At 46.9% G+C, this 26,320-nt stretch overlaps 1 protein-coding gene across 4 annotated transcripts in view; it reads right to left on the reverse strand.

Moving 5' to 3' along the window:
* Positions 1-26,320, reverse strand: part of Egfr (epidermal growth factor receptor) — a 222,786-nt gene that overhangs the window by 56,449 nt on the left and 140,017 nt on the right. For 2 of the 4 annotated variants that reach the window (XM_070088764.1, XM_070088762.1), the window contains exon 2: positions 1,967-2,398. The exons of 1 other annotated variant lie outside the window; for it this stretch is intronic. In XM_070088764.1, coding sequence (XP_069944865.1) covers positions 1,967-2,066 — 100 coding nt within the window. In that variant the 5' untranslated portion in view covers positions 2,067-2,398. Of the gene's footprint in view, positions 1-1,966; positions 2,402-26,320 lie in introns of all 4 variants that reach the window. One more of the 4 variants, XM_053780445.2, reaches the window with a different exon arrangement.

Here is a 26,320-nt window from a genome sequence, read left to right on the forward strand (position 1 = left end):
TCGAAAAAACACCTAACCGTTAATCAATAAATAACTTTCATTTCCATTTAGTGCACCAAGTCCTGCATTCGTCGATCTATTCAAATGTTCCTAAGAATTATTTTTGCTCTCCCAAAGCACAGGGCCAATCAGAGAAGACGTTATTCAGAGATGTAATCTTAGCAGTGTAGCTGGCGGCAGCGTCGAGCAAGTGGCAGTAAGTATCAGGTTACTCTTAAGCTGGATATTCTATACTCACATACGTCAAGATGAGAGCTTCTTGATAGGGTTGCCTGCCGATGACCACGAAGGGTTTAGGTATAACTTCTGCACAACACACAGGCTCACCTTACTGAAGCTATTTTGCATACTTGGCAATTTGGGTCTTGTTAAGTAGAAGGACACATGTGCAACTAATGCGACATTTTATTGTGGCAACGTTTCGCTCTCCAAGAGCTTTGTCAAGCTTTTACATAACAGCTTGACAAAACTCCTGGAGAGCGAAACGGTGCCGCAATAAAATGTCGCATTAGTTGTACATAGTGTCTTTTTACCTAATATTTTGTCGGTAATTCTACCAATATTATTACATTCTTTTCAGTAACTTATTCTCATTTGAGTAATGGCAAAAAATAGTTCAAAATTATCTGGTAAACTAATCTTAGCAATCAGGGTATTAGATATTACTGTATCTATGAAACCCATATACAACACGGGAACTCTTGGATATCCAACAGGCATGTGTGAGCGTGCTAGACAGAAGTGTGTGAGCGTGCTAGACCGAAGTGCGTAAGCGTGCTAGACCGGAGTGCGTGAGCGTGCTAGACAGAAGTGTGTGAGCGTGCTAGACAGGAGTGTGAGCGTGCTTGACAGAAGTGTGTGAGCGTGCTAGACAGAAGTGTGTGAGCGTGGTAGACAGGAGTGTGTGAGCGTGCTAGACAGAAGTGTGTGAGCGTGCCAGACAGAAGTGTGTGAGCGTGCTAGACAGGAGTGTGTGAGCGTGCTAGACAGAAGTGTGTAAGCGTGCTAGACAGAAGTGTGTGAGCGTGGTAGACAGGAGTGTGTGAGCGTGCTAGACAGAAGTGTGTGAGCGTGCTAGACAGAAGTGTGTGAGCGTGCTAGACAGAAGTGTGTGAGAGTGCTAGACAGGGTTGGGGGCAAGTGGCTTATGACTTCAAGTGTTGTAGTGTGAGCAAGGTAACATTTATGAAGGGACTGAGGGAAACCGGTTAGCCGGACTAGAGTCCTGGAAATGGCAAGTAGAGTGCCTGCACTCTGGAGGAGGGGTGGGGATGTTACAGTTTTGAGGGGCATCCGACCTGTAATGTCGACGTGTCTCTTTCAAGGCGGTGATGGAGCGAGTGATGGTGAGTGTTTCTTCTTTATCGGGTCACCCTACCTCGGTAGGAGACGGCCGATGTGTTATAATAATAATAATAATAATAATAATAATAATAATAATAATAATAATAATAATAATAATAATAATAATAGGACTAGAAACTATTAAAAAAGGCACTTAATATACAATGAATATGGCGAGACCAGAAAGTTGGACTATGATCGTGATTACATAAAACTTTAAATACACAAATGCATTCCAATATGAATGATAAACTACAGGTAGCAACACAGGAGTAATTAAGCTTACTTACCTGTCTTCAGCAACCTTCCTCAGCTCTCTAATGGATATGTCTTGCTCTCCTCTACTACTACATTACTTAGAACGAGATTCTGGAGACACAAGAGCCCCCTCAACTCTGATCTGAGCTCTGTGACTCACCTGTCAATTGATTTCCTAACCACAAGATATTATAAGAGAGGTTTCTCTCTCTTTCTCTCTCTCTCTCTCTCTCTCTCTCTCTCTCTCTCTCTCTCTCTCTCTCTCTCTCTCTCTCTCTCTCTCTCTCTCTCTCTCTCTCTCTCTCTCTCTCTCTCGAGCTCCAGAGATAGCTCATGGGTCACAACAAAACCAAAATATACTCACTCTTGCCCTTATTGAAGTCTGTGGACTTGTCAGCCCAGGCTGAGGTGAAGGTGGCACAGATGCCCAAGATGAGGTAGGCTGGCACTACCATGCGAGCCATCCCCTCTATACCACCGCGCTTACATACACTCTGATTTATATATCTATATATTATATATCTATAATTTCTCTATATGGCACTAGAAGTCTTTTATAACAGAGGCGAGAGTTTATAGTAGCCATGAGGCTGACTCAGCCATCCGCCCGACTCATCGTGCATCTTGAGGAGCGCCTGGGGAACGGGAGGCGGCAACGAGCGGGTCCCTGGCAGGTCTTGCCTACCATGGTTCCTACCGGAGCCGCAGGACCCGCAAGAGAGGATGGGCGGCCAATGGCACCACCTTCACGCCCATTATCTGCTGCTGCTGGCGGTGGGCGCTGCCATGATCACCGCTGCTGGGGGAGGAACAACATTGCCGAGGCGTGAGGTTACTGCTCGTCTTACAACAGTGTGAGAACCTTGTGTTTGCCTCTGGGATGTCTGCCCACCTATAATTACCTATAATTACTGATTTCCTTATTAAAAAAAAGTAGTATATGCCGTTCTTAGAGTCGTCACAGAGTTGTTACAAAGTCGTCACAGAGTTGTTACAAAGTCGTTATAAAGTCGTTACAAAGTCGTTATAAAGTCGTTACAAAGTCGTTATAAAGTTATAAAGTTGTTACAAAGTCGTTATAAAGTTGTTACAAAGTCGTTATAAAGTCGTTACAAAGTCGTTATAAAGTCGTTACAAAGTCGTTATAAAGTCGTTACAAAGTCGTTATAAAGTCGTTACAAAGTCGTTATAAAGTCGTTACAAAGTCGTTATAAAGTTACAAAGTCGTTATAAAGTCGTTACAAAGTCGTTATAAAGTTACAAAGTCGTTATAAAGTCGTTACAAAGTCGTTATAAAGTCGTTACAAAGTCGTTATAAAGTCGTTACAAAGTCGTTATAAAGTCGTTACAAAGTCGTTACAAAGTCGTTACAAAGTCGTTATAAAGTCGTTACAAAGTCGTTACAAAGTCGTTACAAAGTCGTTATAAAGTTGTTACAAAGTCGTTACAAAGTCGTTACAAAGTCGTTATAAAGTCGTTATAAAGTTGTTACAAAGTCGTTATAAAGTTGTTACAAAGTCGTTATAAAGTTACAAAGTCGTTATAAAGTCGTTACAAAGTCGTTATAAAGTCGTTACAAAGTCGTTACAAAGTCGTTATAAAGTTGTTACAAAGTCGTTATAAAGTCGTTACAAAGTCGTTATAAAGTCGTTACAAAGTCGTTATAAAGTCGTTACAAAGTTGTTACAAAGTCGTTATAAAGTCGTCACAGAGTTGTTACAAAGTCGTTATAAAGTCGTTACAAAGTCGTTATAAAGTCGTTACAAAGTCGTTATAAAGTCGTTACAAAGTCGTTATAAAGTTGTTACAAAGTCGTTATAAAGTCATTACAAAGTCGTTATAAAGTTGTTACAAAGTCGTTATAAAGTCGTTACAAAGTCGTTATAAAGTTACAAAGTCGCTACAAAGTCGTTATAAAGTTACAAAGTCGTTATAAAGTCGTTACAAAAACATAACTTATAAAACGTTCTATAAATAAAAATAAACAATAATAATAATAAAAAATAACATAAATAAATACCAATAAAAAATAAAACTAAACAAAAACAATAAACAAAAACCAACAAAAACAAACAAGAGCAATAAATAATAAAACAAAAACTAACAATAAACAAAAACAATAAAATAAATAAAACAATAATAAACAAAAAACAAACAATAGCACATTAATAACAAAAATAAAATAAAAATTATCAATAAACACCAACAAAAACAAAAACAAACAATAGGTAAAACAACAAAAACAATAAATAAAAATAACAATAACAGTAAGCAATAACAATAACAAAAAATAACAAGCAATAACTAGTATGGGTGACGCTCCGAGACACTCATACGAGTTTAGCGCATTTTTTTTGTTTTGAGATGTGCCATTGAAGTCGTTAGGAGAGTTTATTAACAGGAGCAACCGGTAGCCGCCAGTGCAAGGGCTCTTGGTCCAGGGAACTGGAGCTACTTTATCCTTCCTTGAAACAACTTTGATTCCCTCTCATACTTCGGGCGCTGCGTCACCCCGACGTGTTTAGTGCTTCCCTGTGGATGTAATGTGAAGTGAGAGATATATCAACCCAGGCTGTCAACCAGGAACAAGGCTGTCAACCAGGCTATTAACAAGGCAGGCACTCAGCAAGGCTGTCAAAAGACAGTCAACCAGGCTGTCAACAACACAGTCAACCAGGCTGTCAACAAGACAATTAGGCTGTCAACAAGGCAGTCAACCAGGCTGTCGACAAGACAATCAGGCTGTCAACAAGACAGTCAACCAGACTGTCAACAAGACAGTCAGCCAGGCTGTCAACAAGACAGTCAACAAGGCTGTCAACAAGACAATCAACCAGGCTGTCAACAAGACAGTCAGCCAGGCTGTCAACAAGACAGTCAACAAGGCTGTCAACAAGACAATCAGGCTGCCAACAAGACAGTCAACCAGGCTGTCAACAAGACAGTCAACCAGGCTGTCAACAAGACAGCCAACCAGTCTGTAAACGGGACAGTCAATCAGGCTATCAACAAGACAGTCAACCAGGCTGTCAACAAGGCAGTCAACCAGGCTGTCAACAAGACAATCAGGCTGTCAACAAGACAGTCAACCACGCTGTCAACAAGACAGCCAACCAGGTTGTAAACGGGACAGTCAATCAGGCTATCAACAAGACAGTCAACAAGGCTGTCAACAAGACAGTCAGTCAAGCTGTCAAGAAGACAGTTAACCATACTGTCAACAAGACAGTCAGCCAGGTTGTCAACAAGACAGTCAACTAGGCTGTCAACAACACAATTAGGCTGTCAACAAGACAGCCAACCAGGCTGTCAACAAGAAAACCAGGCTGTCAACAAAACAGTCAACCAGGCTGTCAACAAGTCAGTCAACCAGGCTGTCAGCAAAACAGTCAACAAGGCTGTCAACAAGAAAGTCAACCAGGCTGTCAAAAAGACAGTCAACCAAGCTGTCAACAAGACAGTCAACCAGGCTGTCAACAAGATAGTCAGCCAGGCTGTCAAAAAGACAGTCAACCAGGCTGTCAACAAGACAGTCAATCAGGCTGTCAACAAGACAGTCAATTAGGCTGTCAGCAAGACAGTCAACCAGGCTGTCAATAAGAAAGTCAACCAGGCTGTCAGCAAAACAGTCACCCAGGCTGTCAACAAAAGCAGTCAACCAGGCTGTCAACAAGAAAGTCAACCAGGATGTCAACAAGACAGTCAACCAGGCTGTCAATAAGAAAGTCAACCAGGCTGTCAGCAAAACAGTCACCCAGGCTGTCAACAAAAGCAGTCAACCAGGCTGTCAACAAGAAAGTCAACCAGGATGTCAACAAGACAGTCAACCAGGCTGTCAACAAGACAGTCAACCAGGCTGTCAACAAGACAGTCAACAAGACAGTCAACCAGGCTGTCAACAAGACGGTCAACCAGGCTTCAACAAGACAGTCAACCAGGCTGTCAACAAGACAATCAGGCTATCAACAAGACAGTCAACCAGGCTGTCAACAAGACAGTCAACCAGGCTGTCAACAAGACAGTCAACCAGGCTGCCAACAAGACAGCCAACCAGGATGTAAACGGGACAGTCAACCAGGCTGTCAACAAGACAGTCAATCAGGCTATCAACAAGACAGTCAACCAGGATATCAACAAAACAGTCAACAATGCTGTCAACAAAACAGTCAACCAAGCTGTCAACAAAACAGTCAACCAGGCTGTCAACAAAAGTCAACCAGGCTGTCAACAAAACAGTCAACCAGGCTGTCAACAAAAGTCAACCAGGCTGTCAACAAAACAGTCAACCAGGTTGTCAACAAAACAGTCAACCAGGCTGTCAACAAAAGTCAACCAGGCTGTCAACAAAACAGTCAACCAAGCTGTCAACAAGACAGTCAACCAGGCTGTCAACAAGATAGTCAGCCAGGCTGTCAAAAAGACAGTCAACCAGGCTGTCAACAAGACAGTCAATCAGGCTGTCAACAAGACAGTCAATTAGGCTGTCAGCAAGACAGTCAACCAGGCTGTCAACAAGATAGTCAACCAGGCTGGCAACAAGACAGTCAATCAGGCTGTCAACAAGACAGTCAACCAGGTTGTCAACAAGACAGTCAACCAGGCTATCAACAAGACAATCAGGCTGTCAACAAGATAGTCAACCAGGCTGTCAACAAGACAGCCAACCAGTCTGTAAACGGGACAGTCAATCAGGCTATCAACAAGACAGTCAACCAGCCTGTCAACAAAACAGTCAACAAGACTGTCAACAAAACAGTCAACCAAGCTGTCAAAAAAACAATCAACCAGGCTGTCAACAAAACAGTCAACCAGGCTGTCAACAAAACAGTCAACCAGGCTGTCAACAAGAGAATTAGGCTGTCAACAAGACAGTCAACAAGAGCTGTCAACAAGACAGTCAACCAGGCTGTCAACAAGACAATCAGGCTGTCAACAAGACAGTCAACCAGGCTGTCAACAAGACAGTCAACCAGGCTGGCAACAAGAGAGCCAATCAGGCTGTCAACAAGACAATCAGGCTGTCAACAAGATAGTCAACCAGGCTGTCAACAAGACAGCCAACCAGGCTGTAAACGGGACAGTCAATCAGGCTATCAACAAGACAGTCAACCAGGCTGTCAACAAAACAGTCAACCAGGCTGTCAACAAAACAGTCAACAAGGCTGTCAACAAAACAGTCAACCAAGCTGTCAACAAGAAAATCAACCAGGCTGTCAACAAGACAGTCAACCAGGCTGTCAATAAGAAAGTCAACCAGGCTGTCAGCAAAACAGTCACCCAGGCTGTCAACAAAAGCAGTCAACCAGGCTGTCAACAAGAAAGTCAACCAGGATGTCAACAAGACAGTCAACCAGGCTGTCAACAAGACAGTCAACCAGGCTGTCAACAAGACAGTCAACAAGACAGTCAACCAGGCTGTCAACAAGACGGTCAACCAGGCTTCAACAAGACAGTCAACCAGGTTGTCAACAAGACAATCAGGCTATCAACAAGACAGTCAACCAGGCTGTCAACAAGACAGTCAACCAGGCTGTCAACAAGACAGTCAACCAGGCTGCCAACAAGACAGCCAACCAGGATGTAAACGGGACAGTCAACCAGGCTGTCAACAAGACAGTCAATCAGGCTATCAACAAGACAGTCAACCAGGATATCAACAAAACAGTCAACAATGCTGTCAACAAAACAGTCAACCAAGCTGTCAACAAAACAGTCAACCAGGCTGTCAACAAAAGTCAACCAGGCTATCAACAAGACAGTCAACCAGGATATCAACAAAACAGTGTCAACAAAACAGTCAACCAGGCTGTCAACAAAAGTCAACCAGGCTGTCAACAAAACAGTCAACCAGCTGTCAACAAAAGTCAACCAGGCTGTCAACCAGGCTCAACCAGGCTGTCAACAAAAGTCAACAAACAGTCAACCAGGCAATAAGTCAACCAGGCTGTCAGGAAAACAGTCAACCAGGCTATCAACAAGAAAGTCAACCAGGCTGTCAACAAAAACAGTCAACAAAACAGTCAACCAGGCTGTCAACAAAACAAAACAGTCAACCAGGTTGTCAACAAAACAGTCAACCAGGCTGTCAACAAAAGTCAACCAGGCTGTCAACAAAACAGTCAACCAGGCTGTCATCAAGAAAGTCAACCAGGCTGTCAACAAGAAAATCAACCAGGCTGTCAACAAGACAGTCAACCAGGCTGTCAATAAGAAATTCAACCAGGCTGTCAGGAAAACAGTCAACCAGGCTGTCAACAAGAAAGTCAACCAGGCTGTCAACAAAAACAGTCAACCAGGCTGTCAACAAGAAAGTCAACCAGGATGTCAACAAGACAGTCAACCAGGCTTTAAACAAGACAGTCAACTAGGTTTTTCAGGCTGTCAACAAGTCAACCAGGATGTCAGACTGTGGACCCAGCTATCAACCAGGCTGTTTTCGGGTTCCCGCTCTATTTTTATGGTTCGCGTACTGAATATTGAGGTAGCAGCGCCAGTGCATGAAGTAGCGAGAACACCAACAGCCTGCTTGATTGTTAGATGTGACCATGTGTGTGTGCGTGTCACAAGTAACAACTTTTTTTTCTTTGAGGGTCACCAGGAAGATAAGCAGCGGCCGCTGCAGCAGCAGTACCAGTAACAGCAGAAAGACAACTTCAGCAACAGCAGCAGCCACGGTAACAGCAACAGCAGTAACAACACCTGTAATAGTAGTTATAGTAGGAACAGAAGTAGTAACCACGGTAGCAGCAGCACTAGCCCTAGAGGCAGCAGTAGTAGTAGTAGCAACAGCAGCTGTAGCCATGGTACTAGGGGCAGCAGTAATAGTAGCCAGGGTAGTAACATCAGGAACAGTAGCTACGGTAGTGGCAAGAGCAGCAGTAGCCACAGTAGCAACAGCAACAGTAGTAGCCACGGTAGCAGGAGCAGTAGCCGCGGTAGCAGGAGCAGTAGCCACGGTAGCAGGAGCGGTAGCCACGGTAGCAGGAGCTGTAGCAGCGGTAGCAGGAGCAGTAGCCGCGGTAGCAGGAGCAGTAGCCACGATAGCAGGAGCAGTAGCCACGGTAGCAGGAGCAGTAGCCGCGGTAGCAGGAGCAGTAGCCGCGGTAGCAGGAGCAGTAGCCGCGGTAGCAGTAAGTTTCCAGCACAACGCAGGAGTGTCCCTTCAGGTATACACTCTAATTATGGCAGATTAAGCGCCATCTTTTACTAACGCAGCCGGGCCTGAGACCAGATTTCTCAGTTCACTGCCTGGTCAACCATGCTGTTAGTGGCCCGCAGGCCAACATAGCCATTACACCCTAACTGATATGGCACATGTCACACAAGTTTTCGATTTCTTCTTGAAATATCTTATCGTTCCGGCAGTATTTCTGATATCTGCTGTTACGTAATATGTCGACTCTTGGCCCAGGGATATTGATGCGGTGTTCTCTTATTGTGGTCACGGCTCCCCTCCTTTTTGCCGGGTCTACACTTCCTCCCGTATATCTCTGGTACGTTGTTATAGAAGTGTGAAGATTGGAGACCTGGTCATTCAGTATCTTCCATATGCACACACACACACACACACACACACACACACACACACACACACACACACACACACACACACACACATATATATATATATATATATATATATATATATATATATATATATATATATATATATATATATATATATATACAGGTGATATTTTTTGATAAAGAATTCCCCCTAAATGCTGACGGATGCGTCTATAAGATTCCTTGTAAAATTTGCGATAAAGTTTATTACGGTCAAACTGGTAAAAGTCTCGAACTATGATTAAAACAACATAAATATAGCATTAGAACTGGACAAAATTCCAATGCTCTATTTATTCATGTAAGAGATTTTAACCATCCAATTGATTTTCAAAAAGTTGAGAAAGTAGTATCAAGCAAGTCCATGGTCGACAGGAATATAATTGAATCTTGTTTCATAAAAAACAGTTTTGACAATAATATGAATATTTCCTTTGGTTTATATAAATTAGATCCATTTATAATTAATAGAATTTGGAGAAATAATAATACTTAATTCTTGGGTAGAATAGTTTGTGGGTTTCATGAAGGACCTGTCCAGTTGGGCCAGCGGGCCTGCTGCAGTGTTCTCTTTCTTATGAGTCGTTGCTTTGTTGTGGGATGTGATGGTGAGGTGTGGTCTAGACCCTTTATATGCCTTCCTTTGATGCATTACTTTTATTGTTCCTTGATAAAGTGAGTAGTCACGAAAGCGCTTGGAATTTCTCTATTCTTTCACAGTGGTTGTTTTGCATATTCTGAAATCACCTGTTTACTGTGATCTTATTGCATATATATATATATATATATATATATATATATATATATATATATATATATATATATATATATATATATATATATATATATATATATATATAATATATATATATATATATATATATATATATATATATATATATATATATATATATATATATATATATATATATATATATATATATATATATATATATATATATACATAAGTACTTTGAATGTACTATCTGTTCCGGATGGTACATTCAAAGTACTTAAAATACGCACCCACGCATGCACACGCACGCGCGCACACACATTGATCGTCTGTCATGTAGTGACGACCTCAACACCGCTACGACCTCTGGGTGAACGACCCATGAATATCTGCAGCGAGCAAAGAAAAACCTGACAAGCTGTAGATAATACTGGAGCCTAACGACCAGGGGACGAGGCAGTGGAGACAACCACTACCACCTCTCTCCTACTTTACCTCTCACTCCTCCCCATCCCCTTCACCTCTTAACATCAGCAGCTTCCCCCCTCTCTCTTTCTCTCTCCCTCATCTCTCCCTCTTTTTCCCTGAGGCCAGCCTCAGGGAGGGAGGTTGCAGGACACGGCCCCATGTGCTCCCTTCCCCCGACGGAACACCGAGGTACACCAGCAGTACCTCGCTCCCTCATTATCTTCTCTCCCTCAGGGAACACAGGACAGGTTCCTAGGGCGAGTATCTCGTGAGAGAGCTTGGGTATGGTGGGATACATGATGTATCCAAGGAAAGAATAGGCCAAATCCCTTACTGAAAAACTGACACTGGTTTGCGGGCGGGTGGGCAAGTAGGTGGGAAGCTAGATAGACTGGGGGAGGGGGTGGACGGACAGGTAGGTGGGCAGCTGTGCATGTGTATAGGTGGGTGGGTGGGCGGGAGGGCAGGCGATCAGGCAGGTAAACGGGCAGGTAGGCGGGTGGGTGGGTGGGTGGGTGGGCAGGTGGTTGGGCAAGTAAGTGAATGGTTGGGTAGGTGGGTGGGCGGGCAGGTGGATGAGTGGGCAGGATGAAGGGTGGGCAGGCTAGCAAGTGGACAGGTGGGCGGGATAATGGGTGGGCAGGAAGGTGGGTGAGTGGACAGAAGGGTGGGCGGGTGTTCAGGCAGGCAGGAGTACAGGCGGGTGGTGAGACAGAGATCGATCACAATAATATCCACTCGGGTAAACCACAAAAACAGTGGCAAAAAATAAAAACGCCTCCTTCCGTGTGAGTACAAAGTCAGCAATATTGTGTGTCTGTGTGGCAGGCCAGGAGCTGCATGCCCCAGGCACACTTGGACGACCTAAAGGGCTCGTCAGACAAGTGGCTACTGGAAGTCATATATCATAAAAGTTGGGATGGAAAAGGCAAGAGCTGAGACGAAGTTCAGCCTAGGGGATTCAACCTGCCAGCAGGCCCGGGGGTAGGGCATAGAGGGAAGGAGTTAGCATAACACCACATACACTGTATCACCATGAGTGCACATAAACCGTGCATAAAGGAGGTAGTAGAACACTAGCTAAAGATTACAGACCAGTAGCCCTTCTTCTCTCACATCATAAAAATCTTCGAAAGAGTGATGAGACAGCAGCTTACAAATTTCATGGACCAGCACAACCAGCGTAACCCGAACCACAGCTGCTGAACCACTATGACAGAATTACGGAGGCGTTGGAAAACGACCCAAACGCAGATGTGATTTAAACAGATTTTGCAAAGGCGTTTGACAAATGCGATCATAGAGTGATAGCGCACAAAATGAGGGTCATGGGCATGACAGGAACGTAGGCAGATGGATTTTCGGGTTCCTAACAAAGAGTACACAGAAAGTAATAGTAAAGAGAGCAAGATCCAGCATCAACGAGGTAAAAAGCTCAGTTCCAAATGTACTGTCCTGGCACCTCTGCTGTTTCTCATCCCGTCACACTTTTGTATTATCATTTGCAGATAACACTAAAATAACCATGAAAGTCACTACGGTAGAGGACACTGAAAAATTACAGAAAGACATAAGCAGGGTTTTCCAGTGGGCAGTGGAGAACAGCATGACGTTCAGTGGTGATAAGTTCCAGCTGCTTAGGTATGGAAAGAATGAGGAACTCAAAAGGAATACTGTATACAAAACTCAAGAGGGTCACCAGATAGAACGTAAGGAACACGTTAAAGACTTTGGAATAATTATGTCAGCTGACCTTTCTTTTAAAGAGCATAATAAGACAAAGATCATGAGAGCCAGGAGGATGACGGGGTGGGTATTGAGAACTTTCAAAACAAGGGAAATAATGCCAGTGGCGGCACTTTTCAAATCACTAGTGCTCCCTCTTTTAAAATATTGCTCAGTACTGACGGCCCCGTTCAGAGCAGGAGAAATATCAGAGCTGGAACAAATACAGAGATCGTTTACGACTCACATTAAGCCAGTAAAGCATCTAAATTACTGGGAACATCTTCAAGTACTCATTGGAGCGGAGAGAGAGATATACATGATAATATATACCTGGAAAGTACTCAAGCACCTGGTCCCAAATCTGCACACTGCCATAACAACATGCTGGAGTGAGAGATATGGAAGGAAGTGCAAAATAAACCCAATGATGAGCAGGGGTGCAGTGGGGACAATAAAAGAACATTGTATCAACATCTGGGGTCCCAGATTATTCAACATCTTACCAGAAGATATCAGAAACACGGTTGGAGCAAATGTAGAAGCCTTCAAGAGGAAACTGAACAAGTATTTTCACCAGGTGCCAGATCAACCAGGCTGTGATGGATATGTGGGGCAGCGGGCCTCCAGCAGAAAGAGCCTGGTTGACCAGGCAAGCACCAGACGAGCCTGGTCCACGGCCGGGCTCCAAGAGTAGTGAAACTCTCGAAACTTTTCAAAGGTATAACCTCGCCAGTATGTGGGAGACTAGCATATATCAGAGCTTGAAGCTCCAGCGTGGAGTCTCACGTCTGATCAAGCATGTGGAGCAATTAAAAGAAAAAAAAACGAACTTGATCACCCAGAAAGATAAGAGAAAGTGAAGATATCATGTTGATGTATTAAGTTTTAAATGGAACTGCCAGGGTAATAACGTCAGGACTGACACCAAGAACGGCAAAGGAAGCAAATGGAAACTAAAAAATGACGAGTCGTTGTGACGGCAGGACGTGTCCGTCTCAGGATGGCAGAGAAATTAAGAGGTAGGAAATGCGTTGGAGCCCATTCGCTACGCAGTTTCAGGAATAGGTACAAAAAGTCCAGAGCTCTGTAAATTTAAGTCAAAGTAGTTTAAGTCTCGTTCCCGCAACCATAGCTAAGTGAGTACACAGAATAAAGTAGTTCTGGAAGGTGCACAAAGTGAAGAAAATCGCATCGAGAACTAAGGAAAACAATTTGCACTTAACGACACTAGAGGACAGGATAACCAGAGAAGAAACGGTCATAACCTGCAAAATATCTAAAGAACTTGACATACTGGGCAAGATAAACAAGGGGACACAAATGTAATTTAGAAAATGAAAATGAGCCACTTAGATTTCAGAAAATATTTGTTCAGCCTTAATGTGTTAGAAAGTGGATTGATCTAAACGAGGAAGTGGAGGAAAACTCCCTAAAATCAGGTATGACAGGGTTGACGATGCCCTGTCATACCAGTCATGACCAGTTAAAAGACTGAGTCAGTATCTGAGTCATGACCCATCACAACCCCAACCAGGTGGGTATACACAAGTACACACACTGAGTCACAGAGAGGTATCAGACCTCGGGTGTGTGCAGAACTAGAAAAAAAAAAAAACTTCAAAAAGATCAAGGCATCAGGAATAACACCCTGGGGAGGGCAAGGAAGGGGCAAGCTACAAAAACTAGAGGAAACGAAAATAAAAGAGGGAATTACTTAGCTTTTAAAACAATAAAATGCAAAAAAAAATGAAATGCAAAAAAAAAAACCTTTCTAGCAACACCTTGTATTGCTAGAAAGGTCAGAGGAATTGTGTGAACACATAGCAAGGTTGGAAACAACTCAACAGAAATGAGTTAACTTCCGAACAGCTGGAAAACTGCACCCCTTCCCCAAATACCACTTAACACAAAGAAAATGGCGTAGCATTGAAGTATAAACCAGTCTTGTTGCTTAAGCATTAGAAAAGATAATATAAAAGACAGTGGTCAAGGATGATAAGTATAGCCACCCAAGTATACATAAATAACCTGCAGGAAAAACTGAATCCTAAATATCATTGTTTGCTGATGATGTGAAACTTATGAGAAAGATAATACCTGGAGAGGACAGGAAGAGACTCCGTGATAAATTGAGCACACTGCAAACCTTGCCAACAATATAGCTACTAGAATCGAATCCTGACGTGTGCAGAATAACGAGAATGCAATGCTTGTGTGTCGGGTGGTGAGAGCCAGGAAAGGTAAGGACAGAAAGAAAAAGAACACAGGACTTGGAAGACAGTGTGGTAGGTTAGGCAGTGAATACATATTAGAGGAAAGATCTATAGTTAAGCAACACATTAAGCACATCATCAGAACATATATTATCAACTGTATAACCTCAGTAGCATATGCAAAACTAGCAAACCTATGAACTGGTTTTAGTAACACTAAAAAAAATCATCAGCACATTAGTATACGATATGCGACAGACAAATATGACAGTAGGTAAAACCTGCGTGGAGCGTCACCTGATCAAGCGTGCCAAGAAACTCGCAGGAAACAACACAGTTGGTAACGGAATCGAGAAAAATGGGCTATTAAACTTTTAAAAGTCGACCAAAACACCCTAGAAGAGAAGATGGAAACGTATGTCATACAAAATACTCTGGGGACTGGATCGAGTGGGTTTGGGGGGCAGGCCGGAGAGAGAGACAAATACATTTTAAATGCAATATAAAGCCACAAACATTTGTTGATGACTTGATAAAACTCACTCTGAGGGTGAAATGTTGTTGTGCCCCCTCAAAAGGACACAATGTATACAATGTATATTTGATGTATATTATCTTTCATATTATAATTTTAATATGCTGATATTTTCAATATTTGCTAAAATTAAAATATCTTGCTTTATACTATTATATGACTTAGCTATGTCATTAGGAAGGATGTAACATTTACACTTCACTGTGCTCACTGTTCGAGCGTTGTGGTTGGCTGTCCGCATTGGTAAACTGCTTAGCTAACTATCAATTCGCTTATTTACCTGCCGGAGTCTCGGCAGTACCACGGGAGTCACGTGATATCACTTGATGTGAGGCCTGTAGTCGAGAAATCGCTCTCTCTATAGCTGGTCATCACTCAACAAGCACCGTGCTCTCCATCTGCTCCTGGTCTGGGGAACATGGCTCTATCCATCTGCTGTTTGTTCATTATTTAGTCTCTGTTTTGGTAGGGTATGATTTCGTTGGTGAAGTGAAACATACATCTTGTAACTGTGTAACTCTGTTCACAGAGCATTGTTCAGACTTAGTGACCTTCGACGTTTTGCTGAGGTTGTGTCGTAAGGGCACTCTAAGTCAACTCCGGTCCCAAGCTAAAGATTCTGACCGATTTTGTGTGGCATCTACACACTGTTGTAGTCGAGGATTTGGTTATGCTGAACTTATATTCAGTATTAAGGGAGTTTTATGACTTTCCTGGAGGCTCTGCTGATGGTCCCTTGTTAGTGTCGCTATTTTGTCTCCTTGTTCCTGACTCTGTGCTGCTGCTTGTTATATTATTGTTGTTTGGGGAATAGTTCGTCACATTGTTCAAGCAAACTGTTTTGATTCCCCTGTTGGTCAAGAAGATAGATTATTTGAGGACATTTATTTAGTCAGTCACTGTTTATGTCGAGTCTAGTCTTATTGAGACATAACGAACAACTCTGAGTACATACACACATTCTCACATATATGCTGGTATATGCTAGTAATATTTTTATAAGTGATGATAACTTACCAGACGGTACTTAAGAGTCGTACTGATATATAATGTACCTTCACCACTATACTACTATATATAATGTACCTTCACCACTATACTACTATATATAATGTACCTTCACCACTATACTACTATATATAATGTACCTTCACCACTATACTACTATATATAATGTACCTTCACCACTATACTACTATATATAATGTATCTTCACCACTATACTACTATATATAATGTACCTTCACCACTATACTACTATATATAATGTACCTTCACCACTATACTACTATATATAATGTACCTTCACCACTATACTACTATATATAATGTACCTTCACCACTATACTACTATATATAATGTACCTTCACCACTATACTACATGTACAATTTAACTTTGCACTACAAGAGAAGTGTAGGAGCTTATATCCTAAATTATATCAAATTCATTTTGTCCACCTAGACAAATTTGTTAATATACTTCTCAATTTTTATTTCGTTAGTTGGCATCTTATCAGTTGCAATCTTAAGGCACTATTAAAATTGATCACAATTTGACAGGATAACTGCATCAGAATACTTTGTGACAAACTGTTATAAAACTAGAGACATGCTAGATGCTAGAGGCGGATCAATAAGTTGAATTTCTAGTATTCTCTGGAGATGTCTAGACTTTATAGATATCGCATTTTGTAATAAATGTCAACAAAGGATCTCATTTCACTGCATTTTTGTCTCCTTTTCCATCATGTCGGTATTTTACAGCATTTCTTTTAAGATGGAGCTGTGTGAGACCTTAGAGGCAGACAAGAAACATAGATCACAGAGAGTGATGCGTAGGGACGTTAAGAGATATTTCCGTCAGTCATAGACAATAAAGTGGACTAACTAGGTGTAGGAAATACTCCAGGTACACGGGTAGTTTTCAACATGGCCGGTACCAGCAGGTGCCAGATCAGTCAAAATGTGATAGATCAGATCGTCCTCTTGATGTTCTTGGCTAAGTACATCAAATATTTACCTCTTTGGTGAAGTTCTCTCGCGAGACGGGGATGACAGGCAAGGACCATGAATCAACCCCTACAAACCCAAATCGGTACGTACACAAAAAAAGAGGAGACTCTCACACGAGGTAAGTAACATATTTCCACGTCTGTTAGTGCCACAGGGTAAACCCGCCCGCCCGCCCGCCCACCCACCATCACCTCACCCACCCGCCCACCATCACCTCACCCGCCCACCCTCACAAACCCGCCCGCCCGCCCTCACCTCATCCTAAGTCACTATGAAACCGTACACTCTTCTCTAGCCTATTATCTCTTAACACAGTCTGTGACACGTTTCAAGAGTTTTATTAGTGTTTGAGCGCGGTCTGGGGCTAGGCTTACTGCTGACATGATCAACCAGGCTATTGCTGCCTGTATCACCACACTTTTGATATATCTTCTCATCCTCCACTCAGCTGAGCTTTCTTCTGACCCTTCAGTCATGGTGGAGCCTCTCCCTTATACTCCAGTCATGGTGGAGCCTCTCCCTCATACTCCAGTCATGGTGGAGCCTCTCCCTTATACTCCAGTCATGGTGGAGCCTCTCCCTTATACTCCAGTCATGGTGGAGCCTCTCTCTTATACTCCAGTCATGGTGGAGCCTCTCCCTCATACTCCAGTCATGGTGGAGCCTCTCCCTCATACTCCAGTCATGGTGGAGCCTCTCCCTCATACTCCAGTCATGGTGGAGCCTCTCCCTCATACTCCAGTCATGGTGGAGCCTCTCCCTCATACTCCAGTCATGGTGGAGCCTCTCCTTCATACTCCAGTCATGGTGGAGCCTCTCCCTCATACTCCAGTCATGGTGGAGCCTCTCCCTCATACTCCAGTCATGATGGAGCCTCTCCCTCATACTCCAGTCATGGTGGAGCCTCTCCCTCATACTCCAGTCATGGTGGAGCCTCTCCCTCATACTCCAGTCATGGTGGAGCCTCTCCCTCATACTCCAGTCATGGTGGAGCCTCTCCCTCATACTCCAGTCATGGTGGAGCCTCTCCCTCATACTCCAGTCATAGTGGAGCCTCTTCTTCATACTCCAGTCATGGTGGGACCTCTTCCTCATACTCCAGTCATGGTGGGACCTCTTCCTTATAATCCAGTCATGGTGGGACCTCTTCCTCATACTCCAGTCATGGTGGGACCTCTTCCTCATACTCCAGTCATGGTGGGACCTCTTCCTCATACTCCAGTCATGGTGGGACCTCTTCCTCATACTCCAGTCATGGTGGGACCTCTTCCTTATACTCCAGTCATGGTGGGACCTCTTCCTTATACTCCAGTCATGGTGGGACCTCTTCCTCATACTCCAGTCATGGTGGGACCTCTTCCTTATACTCCAGTCATGGTGGGACCTCTTCCTCATACTCCAGTCATGGTGGGACCTCTTCCTTATACTCCAGTCATGGTGGGACCTCTTCCTCATACTCCAGTCATGGTGGGACCTCTTCCTCATACTCCAGTCATGGTGGGACCTCTTCCTCATACTCCAGTCATGGTGGGACCTCTTCCTCATACTCCAGTCATGGTGAAACCTCTTCCTCATACTCCAGTCATGGTGAAACCTCTTCCTCATACTCCAGTCATGGTGAAACCTCTTCCTCATACTCCAGTCATGGTGAAACCTCTTCCTCATACTCCAGTCATGATGAAACCTCTTCCTCATACTCCAGTCATGGTGAAACCTCTTCCTCATACTCCAGTCATGGTGAAACCTCTTCCTCATACTCCAGTCATGGTGGGACCTCTTCCTCATACTCCAGTCATGGTGGGACCTCTTCCTCATACTCCAGTCATGGTGGGACCTCTTCCTTATACTCCAGTCATGGTGAAACCTCTTCCTCATACTCCAGTCATGGTGAAACCTCTTCCTCATACTCCAGTCATGGTGAAACCTCTTCCTCATACTCCAGTCATGGTGGGACCTCTTCCTTATACTCCAGTCATGGTGGGACCTCTTCCTCATACTCCAGTCATGGTGGGACCTCTTCCTCATACTCCAGTCATGGTGGGACCTCTTCCTCATACTCCAGTCATGGTGGGACCTCTTCCTCATACTCCAGTCATGGTGGGACCTCTTCATTATACTCCAGTCATGGTGAAACCTCTTCCTCATACTCCGGTCATGGTGAAACCTCTTCCTCATACTCCAGTCATGGTGAAACCTCTTCCTCATACTCCAGTCATGGTGGGACCTCTTCCTTATACTCCAGTCATGGTGGGACCTCTTCCTCATACTCCAGTCATGGTGGGACCTCTTCCTCATACTCCAGTCATGGTGGGACCTCTTCCTCATACTCCAGTCATGGTGGGACCTCTTCCTCATACTCCAGTCATGGTGGGACCTCTTCTTCATACTCCAGTCATGGTGGGACCTCTTCCTCATACTCCAGTCATGGTGGGACCTCTTCCTTATACTCCAGTCATGGTGAAACCTCTTCCTCATACTCCAGTCATGGTGGGACCTCTTCCTCATACTCCAGTCATGGTGGGACCTCTTCCTCATACTCCAGTCATGGTGGGACCTCTTCCTCATACTCCAGTCATGGTGGGACCTCTTCCTCATACTCCAGTCATGGTGGGACCTCTTCCTCATACTCCAGTCATGGTGGGACCTCTTCCTTATACTCCAGTCATGGTGAAACCTCTTCCTCATACTCCAGTCATGGTGGGACCTCTTCCTCATACTCCAGTCATGGTGGGACCTCTTCCTCATACTCCAGTCATGGTGGGACCTCTTCCTCATACTCCAGTCATGGTGGGACCTCTTCCTCATACTCCAGTCATGGTGGGACCTCTTCCTCATACTCCAGTCATGGTGGGACCTCTTCCTCATACTCCAGTCATGGTGGGACCTCTTCCTTATACTCCAGTCATGGTGAAACCTCTTCCTCATACTCCAGTCATGGTGGGACCTCTTCCTCATACTCCAGTCATGGTGGGACCTCTTCCTCATACTCCAGTCATGGTGGGACCTCTTCCTCATACTCCAGTCATGGTGGGACCTCTTCCTCATACTCCAGTCATGGTGGGACCTCTTCCTCATACTCCAGTCATGGTGGGACCTCTTCCTCATACGCTGGCGGGAGTTTCAGCTGTAAAAACTTGCATTTGTGGTCACAGTGGGATCTATGCTAACCTTCCTATGGTGTACACACATACCTAGTTGGATGAATCTTATCGTAGCCAGCTGGCTCAGTGGCTTATGTGCTGGCCTAGTTTTACGACTCGCTCGCCGCAGGTTCAATCCCCGCCCGTGATTTTTTTTTTTAGAATCTCCTCTTCATACTCTATCTTTTTACCTTTGATGAAATTCGAGAGTCTCACTACTCTAAGAGCACGGCCATGGGCCAGGCTTGTCTGGTTAACCAGGCTGTTACTGCTCGAGGTCCGCTGCCCCACATATCCATCACAGCCTGGTTGATCTGGTACCTGGTGAAGATACTTGTCCAGTTTCCTTTTGAAGGTTTCTACACTTGTTCCAGCCGTGTTTCTGATATCTTCTGGAAAGATGTTAAATAGTCTGGGGCCACGAATGTTGATACAGTGTTCCCTTATTGTTCCCACCGCACCCCTGCTCCTCAATGCGTTTATTTTGCACTTCCTCCCATATCTCTTACTCCGGTACGTTGTTATGGCAGTATGCAGATTTGGGACCAGGTGCTCGAGTACTTTCCAGGTATATATTATCATGTATCTCACCTCCGCTCCAATGAGTACATGTTCAAGACTTGAAGGCGTTCCCAGTAATTTAAATGCTTTGCTGGCTCTGTGAGCCGTTAACGATCTCCGTATTTGTCCCAGCTCTGATATTTCTCCTGTTTTGAATGGGGCCCGTCAGCACTGAGCAATATTCCAAATGAGGGAGCACTAGCGATCTGAAGTGTCACCAGTGGTATTATTTCCCTTGTTTTGAAAGTTCTCAATACCCACCCCGTCATCCTCCTGGCTGTCGTGTTCTTTATGTTATTATAGTCTTTAAAAGAAAGATCAGCTGACATAATTGTTCCCAAGTCTTTTACGTGTTCCTTACGTTCTATTTGGCGACCCTCTTGAGTTTTGTATACAGTGTTCCTTATGAGTTCTTCATTCTTTCCATACCTAAGCAGCTGGAACTTATCACCACTGAACGTCATGTTGTTCTCCACTGCCCAATGGAAAACCCTGCTTGTCTTCCTGTAATTTTTCAATGTCCTCTACCGTAGTGACTTTTATGCTTATTTTAGTGTCATCTGCAAATGATGATACAAAACTGTGGTTGGTGTTTTTATCTTTGCTATGAGGATGAGAAACAGCAGAGGTGCCAGGAGGGTGCCTTGGGGAACTGAGCTTTTTACCCCGTTAATGCTGGATTTTGTTGTTTACTACTACTTTTTTGTGTTCTGTGTGTTAGGAACCCGAAAATCCATCTGCCTACCTTCCCCTCGTTTTGTGCGCTATCACTCCATGATCGCATCTGTCAAATGCCTTCGCAAAATCTGTGTAAATCACATTTGCGTTTTGGTCGTTTTCCAACGAACGCCTTCATAATTCTGTCATAATGGTTCAGCAGCTGCCACAGGCATGATCCTCCTGCTCTAAAATCATGCTGGTTTGGGTTATACTGGTTGTGCTGGTCCATGAAATTTGTAATCTGCCGTCTCATTACGCTTTCGAAGATTTTTATGATGTGAGAAGTTAGGGCTACTGATCTGTAGTTTTTAACTAGTGTTCTCCTGCCTCCCTTACGTAAAGGAGCTATGTCTGCACTCTTTAAGGTCTCCGGTATTTCACCTAGATCTTGGCTCTTTCTGCAAAGAATACTGAGGGCGCGTGCTAGTGATACTTTGAACTTCTTTATAAATAGAGCATTTCATCAACTACAATGTAGGAAAGTTCATTTTTTCCCTTGAGAGCAGCAAAAGTCAGTTCCTGGAAACAGAGAGGTGGGGGGGGGGGGAAGGGGATGGCTCGGTCTCGTAGAAAACAGTGCTGAGATGCTTCACACGAATGTGTGTTGTACAGCGTGCTGGTAGGATTTACCACGATGATGATTCATTATGTGTAAGATTCACTGGATGTAAGATTCAATAGGTGGATGATTCACGAGGTGGATTCACTGGGTGGATGATTCAGAAGGTGTATGATTCACAGAGTATGAGTCAAGTGAAGAGGTCTGCCCCCACCACCACCCTAGGTGAAGGTGTCAGCCCTCGCCACCACTAACACAGGTGAGGGGTGTCAGCCCCCCACCAACCCTGGTGAGGGTGTCAGCAGCCACCACCCATGGTGAGGGAGTCAGCCCCCACCAACACCACAGGTGAAAGTGTCAGCCCCCACCACCACTACAGGTAAGGGTGTCAACCCCCACCACCACCACTACAGGTAAGGGTGTCAACCCCCACCACCACCACTACAGGTAAGGGTGTCAGCCCTCACCACCACCCCAGGTGATGAGTTATCCATCACCACCACACAAGGTGAGGGTGTCAGACCCCACCACTACCACCCCAGGTGGGGGTGTGAGGCACTGCCATCACCCCAGGTGGGGGAGTGAGGGACCGCCACCACCCCAGGCAAGGCTGTCAGCTCCTACCATCACCCCAAGTGGGGATGTAAGTCACCACCACCACCACCTCAGGAGAGGGTATCAGCCCCCACCATCCCAGGTGAGGGTGTCAGCCCTTACCATCCCGACAGGTGATGTAAACCACCACCATCACCCGAAGTGAGGGGTGTCAGCCACCATCACCCCAGGTGAGGGGTATCAACCACCATCACCCCCAGGTGAGGGGTGTCAGCCACCACCATCACCCCGAGGTGAGGGGTGTCAGCCACCACCACCACCCCAGGTGAGGGGTGTCAGCCACCACCCCAGGTGAGGGTGTCAGCCCCTACCACCACCCCACATGGGGGTGTGAGCCTTCACCACCACCCCAGATGGGGTGTGAGGCATCGCCACCACCCCAGGTGGGGGCGTGAGGCACCGCCACCACCCCAGGTGGAGGTGTGAGGCACCGCCGCCACTCCAGGTGGGGGTGTGAGGCACCGCCGCCACTCCAGGTGGGGATGTGAGGCACCGCCGCCACCCCAGGTGAGGGTCTGAGGCACCGCCGCAACCCCATGTGGGGGTGTGAGGCACCGCCGCCACCCCAGGTGGGGGTGTGAGGCACCGCCGCCACCCTAGGTGGGGGTGTCAGCCCCCACCACCACCCCAGGTGGGGGTGTCAGCCCCCACCACCACCCCAGGTGAAGGTATTACCCCCACCAACCCCCAGGTGGGGGTGTGAGGCACCGCCGCCACCCCAGGTGGGGTGTGAGGCACCGCCGCCACCCCAGGTGGGGGTGTCAGCCCCCACCACCACCCAAGGTGGGGGTGTTAGCCCCCACCACCACCCTAGGTGAAGGTGTTACCCACCACCACCACCCCAGGTGGGGGTGTTAGCCCCCACCACCATCCCAGGTGGAGGTGTTAGCCCCCACCACCACCCCAGGTGGGGGTGTTAGCCCCCACCACCCCAAGTGGGGGTGTTAGCCCTCACCACCACCCCAAGTGGGGGTGTTAGCCCCCATCACCACCCCAGGTGGGGGTGTCATCCCCCACCACTACCACCCAAGGTGGGGGTGTTAGCCCCCACCACCACCCAAGGTGAGGGTGTCAGCCCCCACCACCACCCAAGGTGGGGGTGTCAGCCCCCACCACCACCTCAGGTGGGGATGTCAGCCCCCGCCACCACCTCAGGTGGGGATGTCAGCCCCCACCACCACCTCAGGTGGGGATGTCAGCCAACACCACCTCAGGTGGGGATGTCAGCCCCCACCACCACCTCAGGTGGGGATGTCAACCCCCACCACCACCTCAGGTGGGGATGTCAACCCCCACCACCACCTCAGGTGGGGATGTCAGCCCCCACCACCACCTCAGGTGGGGATGTCAGCCCCCACCACCACCTCAGGTGGGGATGTCAGCCCCCACCACCACCTCAGGTGGGGATGTCAGCCCCCACCACCACCTCAGGTGGGGATGTCAGCCCCCACCACCACCTCAGGTGGGGATGTCAGCCCCCACCACCACCTCAGGTGGGGATGTCAGCCCCCACCACCACCTCAGGTGGGGATGTCAGCCCCCACCACCACCTCAGGTGGGGATGTCAGCCCCCACTACCACCTCAGGTGGGGATGTCAGCCAACACCACCACCTCAGGTGGGGATGTCAGCCCACACCACCACCTCAGGTGGGGATGTCAGCCCTCACCACCACCTCAAGTGGGGATGTCAGCCCCCACCACCTCAGGTGGGGATGTCAGCCCCCACCACCTCAGGTGGGGATGTCAGCCCCCACCACCACCTCAGGTGGGGATGTCAGCCCCCACCACCACCTCAGGTGGGGATGTCAGCGCCCACCACCACCGCAGGTGGGGATGTCAGCCCCCACCACCACCTCAGGTGGGGATGTCAGCCCCCACCACCACCACAGGTGGGGATGTCAGCCCCCACCACCACCACAGGAGGGGATGTCAGCCCCCACCACCACCTCAGGTGGGGATGTCAGCCCCCACCACCACCTCAGGTGGGGATGTCAGCCCCCACCACCACCTCCGGTGGGGAAATCAGCCCCCACCACCACCTCAGGTGGGGATGTCAGCCCACCACCACCTCAGGTGGGGATGTCAGGCAACACCACCACCTCAGGTGGGGATGTCAGCCCCCACCACCACCTCAGGTGGGGATGTCAGCCCCCACCACCACCTCAGGTGGGGATGTCAGCCCCCACCACCACCTCAGGTGGGGATGTCAGCCCCCACCACCACCTCAGGTGGGGATGTCAGCCCCCACCACCACCTCAGGTGGGGATGTCAGCCCCCACCACCTCAGGTGGGGATGTCAGCCCCCACCACCTCAGGTGGGGATGTCAGCCCCCACCACCACCTCAGGTGGGGATGTCAGCCCCCACCACCACCTCAGGTGGGGATGTCAGGCAACACCACCACCTCAGGTGGGGATGTCAGCCCCCACCACCACCTCAGGTGGGGATGTCAGCCCCCACCACCACCTCAGGTGGGGATGTCAGCCCCCACCACCACCTCAGGTGGGGATGTCAGCCCCCACCACCACCTCAGGTGGGGATGTCAGCCCCCACCACCACCTCAGGTGGGGATGTCAGCCCCCACCACCACCTCAGGTGGGGATGTCAGCCCCCACCACCACCTCAGGTGGGGATGTCAGCCCCCACCACCACCTCAGGTGGGGATGTCAGCCCCCACCACCACCTCAGGTGGGGATGTCAGCCCCCACCACCACCTCAGGTGGGGATGTCAGCCAACACCACCACCTCAGGTGGGGATGTCAGCCAACACCACCACCTCAGGTGGGGATGTCAGCCCCCACCACCACCTCAGGTGGGGATGTCAGCCCCCACCACCACCTCAGGTGGGGATGTCAGCCCCCACCACCACCTCAGGTGGGGATGTCAGCCCCCACCACCACCTCAGGTGGGGATGTCAGCCCCCACCACCACCTCAGGTGGGGATGTCAGCCCCCACCACCACCTCAGGTGGGGATGTCAGCCCCCACCACCACCTCAGGTGGGGATGTCAGCCCCCACCACCACCTCAGGTGGGGATGTCAGCCCCCACCACCACCTCAGGTGGGGATGTCAGCCCCCACCACCACAGGTCTCAGGAGTAGTATAAGTTCCACTATGAATGGCGTGCCCAGCAAGCCTGGCTACACAAATATGGCAGCCACTTGGCCCAGCATCCCACATACCTACACCCACCCACACCCATCCACACCCACCCACACCGGCCTTCATAACACCCACACCCCTGCACACTCCCATCATTCACCCACACCTTCAGATACTCCCACACACTACAACCTAAACGAGAGAGAAGACCATGAGGGGACATCATCAGAACATACAAAGTACTCAAGAGTAAATAAAGGCAAGTTCTAAGATGTAAAGAGAGTAAGTCAGGGAGAAACATGATAACTGAAGATGAAGCTAAACCACAGGAACGTCAGTATATATTATTCTGTGTCTGGATAACTGGGGTGATGGAGGCTGGTAGGTGGAACCCACTGAATGTGAGGGTGATGTAGGGTAGTAAGAACATAAGAACATAACATAAGAAAGAAGGAACACTGCAGCAGGACTCCTGGCCCATGCGAGGCAGGTCCAAGTCTCCTACTGGCTTAAGACAATGCACCCAACCTAGTCAGGTCAGGCAACATTCACTTAAGGAAGGAACAAGGCAACTGACCTAGTAGCACAAGCTAGTCAGGTCCAACTCACACCCACCCACACCCACTCGTGTATTTATCTAACCTATTTTTAAAACTACACAACGTTTTAGCCTCTATAACTGTACTCGGGAGTTTGTTCCACTCATCCACAACTCTATTACCAAACCAGTGCTTTCCTATATCCTTCCTGAATCTGATTGT

Source organism: Cherax quadricarinatus, chromosome 26 (assembly GCF_038502225.1).
Source record: "Cherax quadricarinatus isolate ZL_2023a chromosome 26, ASM3850222v1, whole genome shotgun sequence".
NCBI lineage: Eukaryota > Metazoa > Arthropoda > Malacostraca > Decapoda > Parastacidae > Cherax > Cherax quadricarinatus.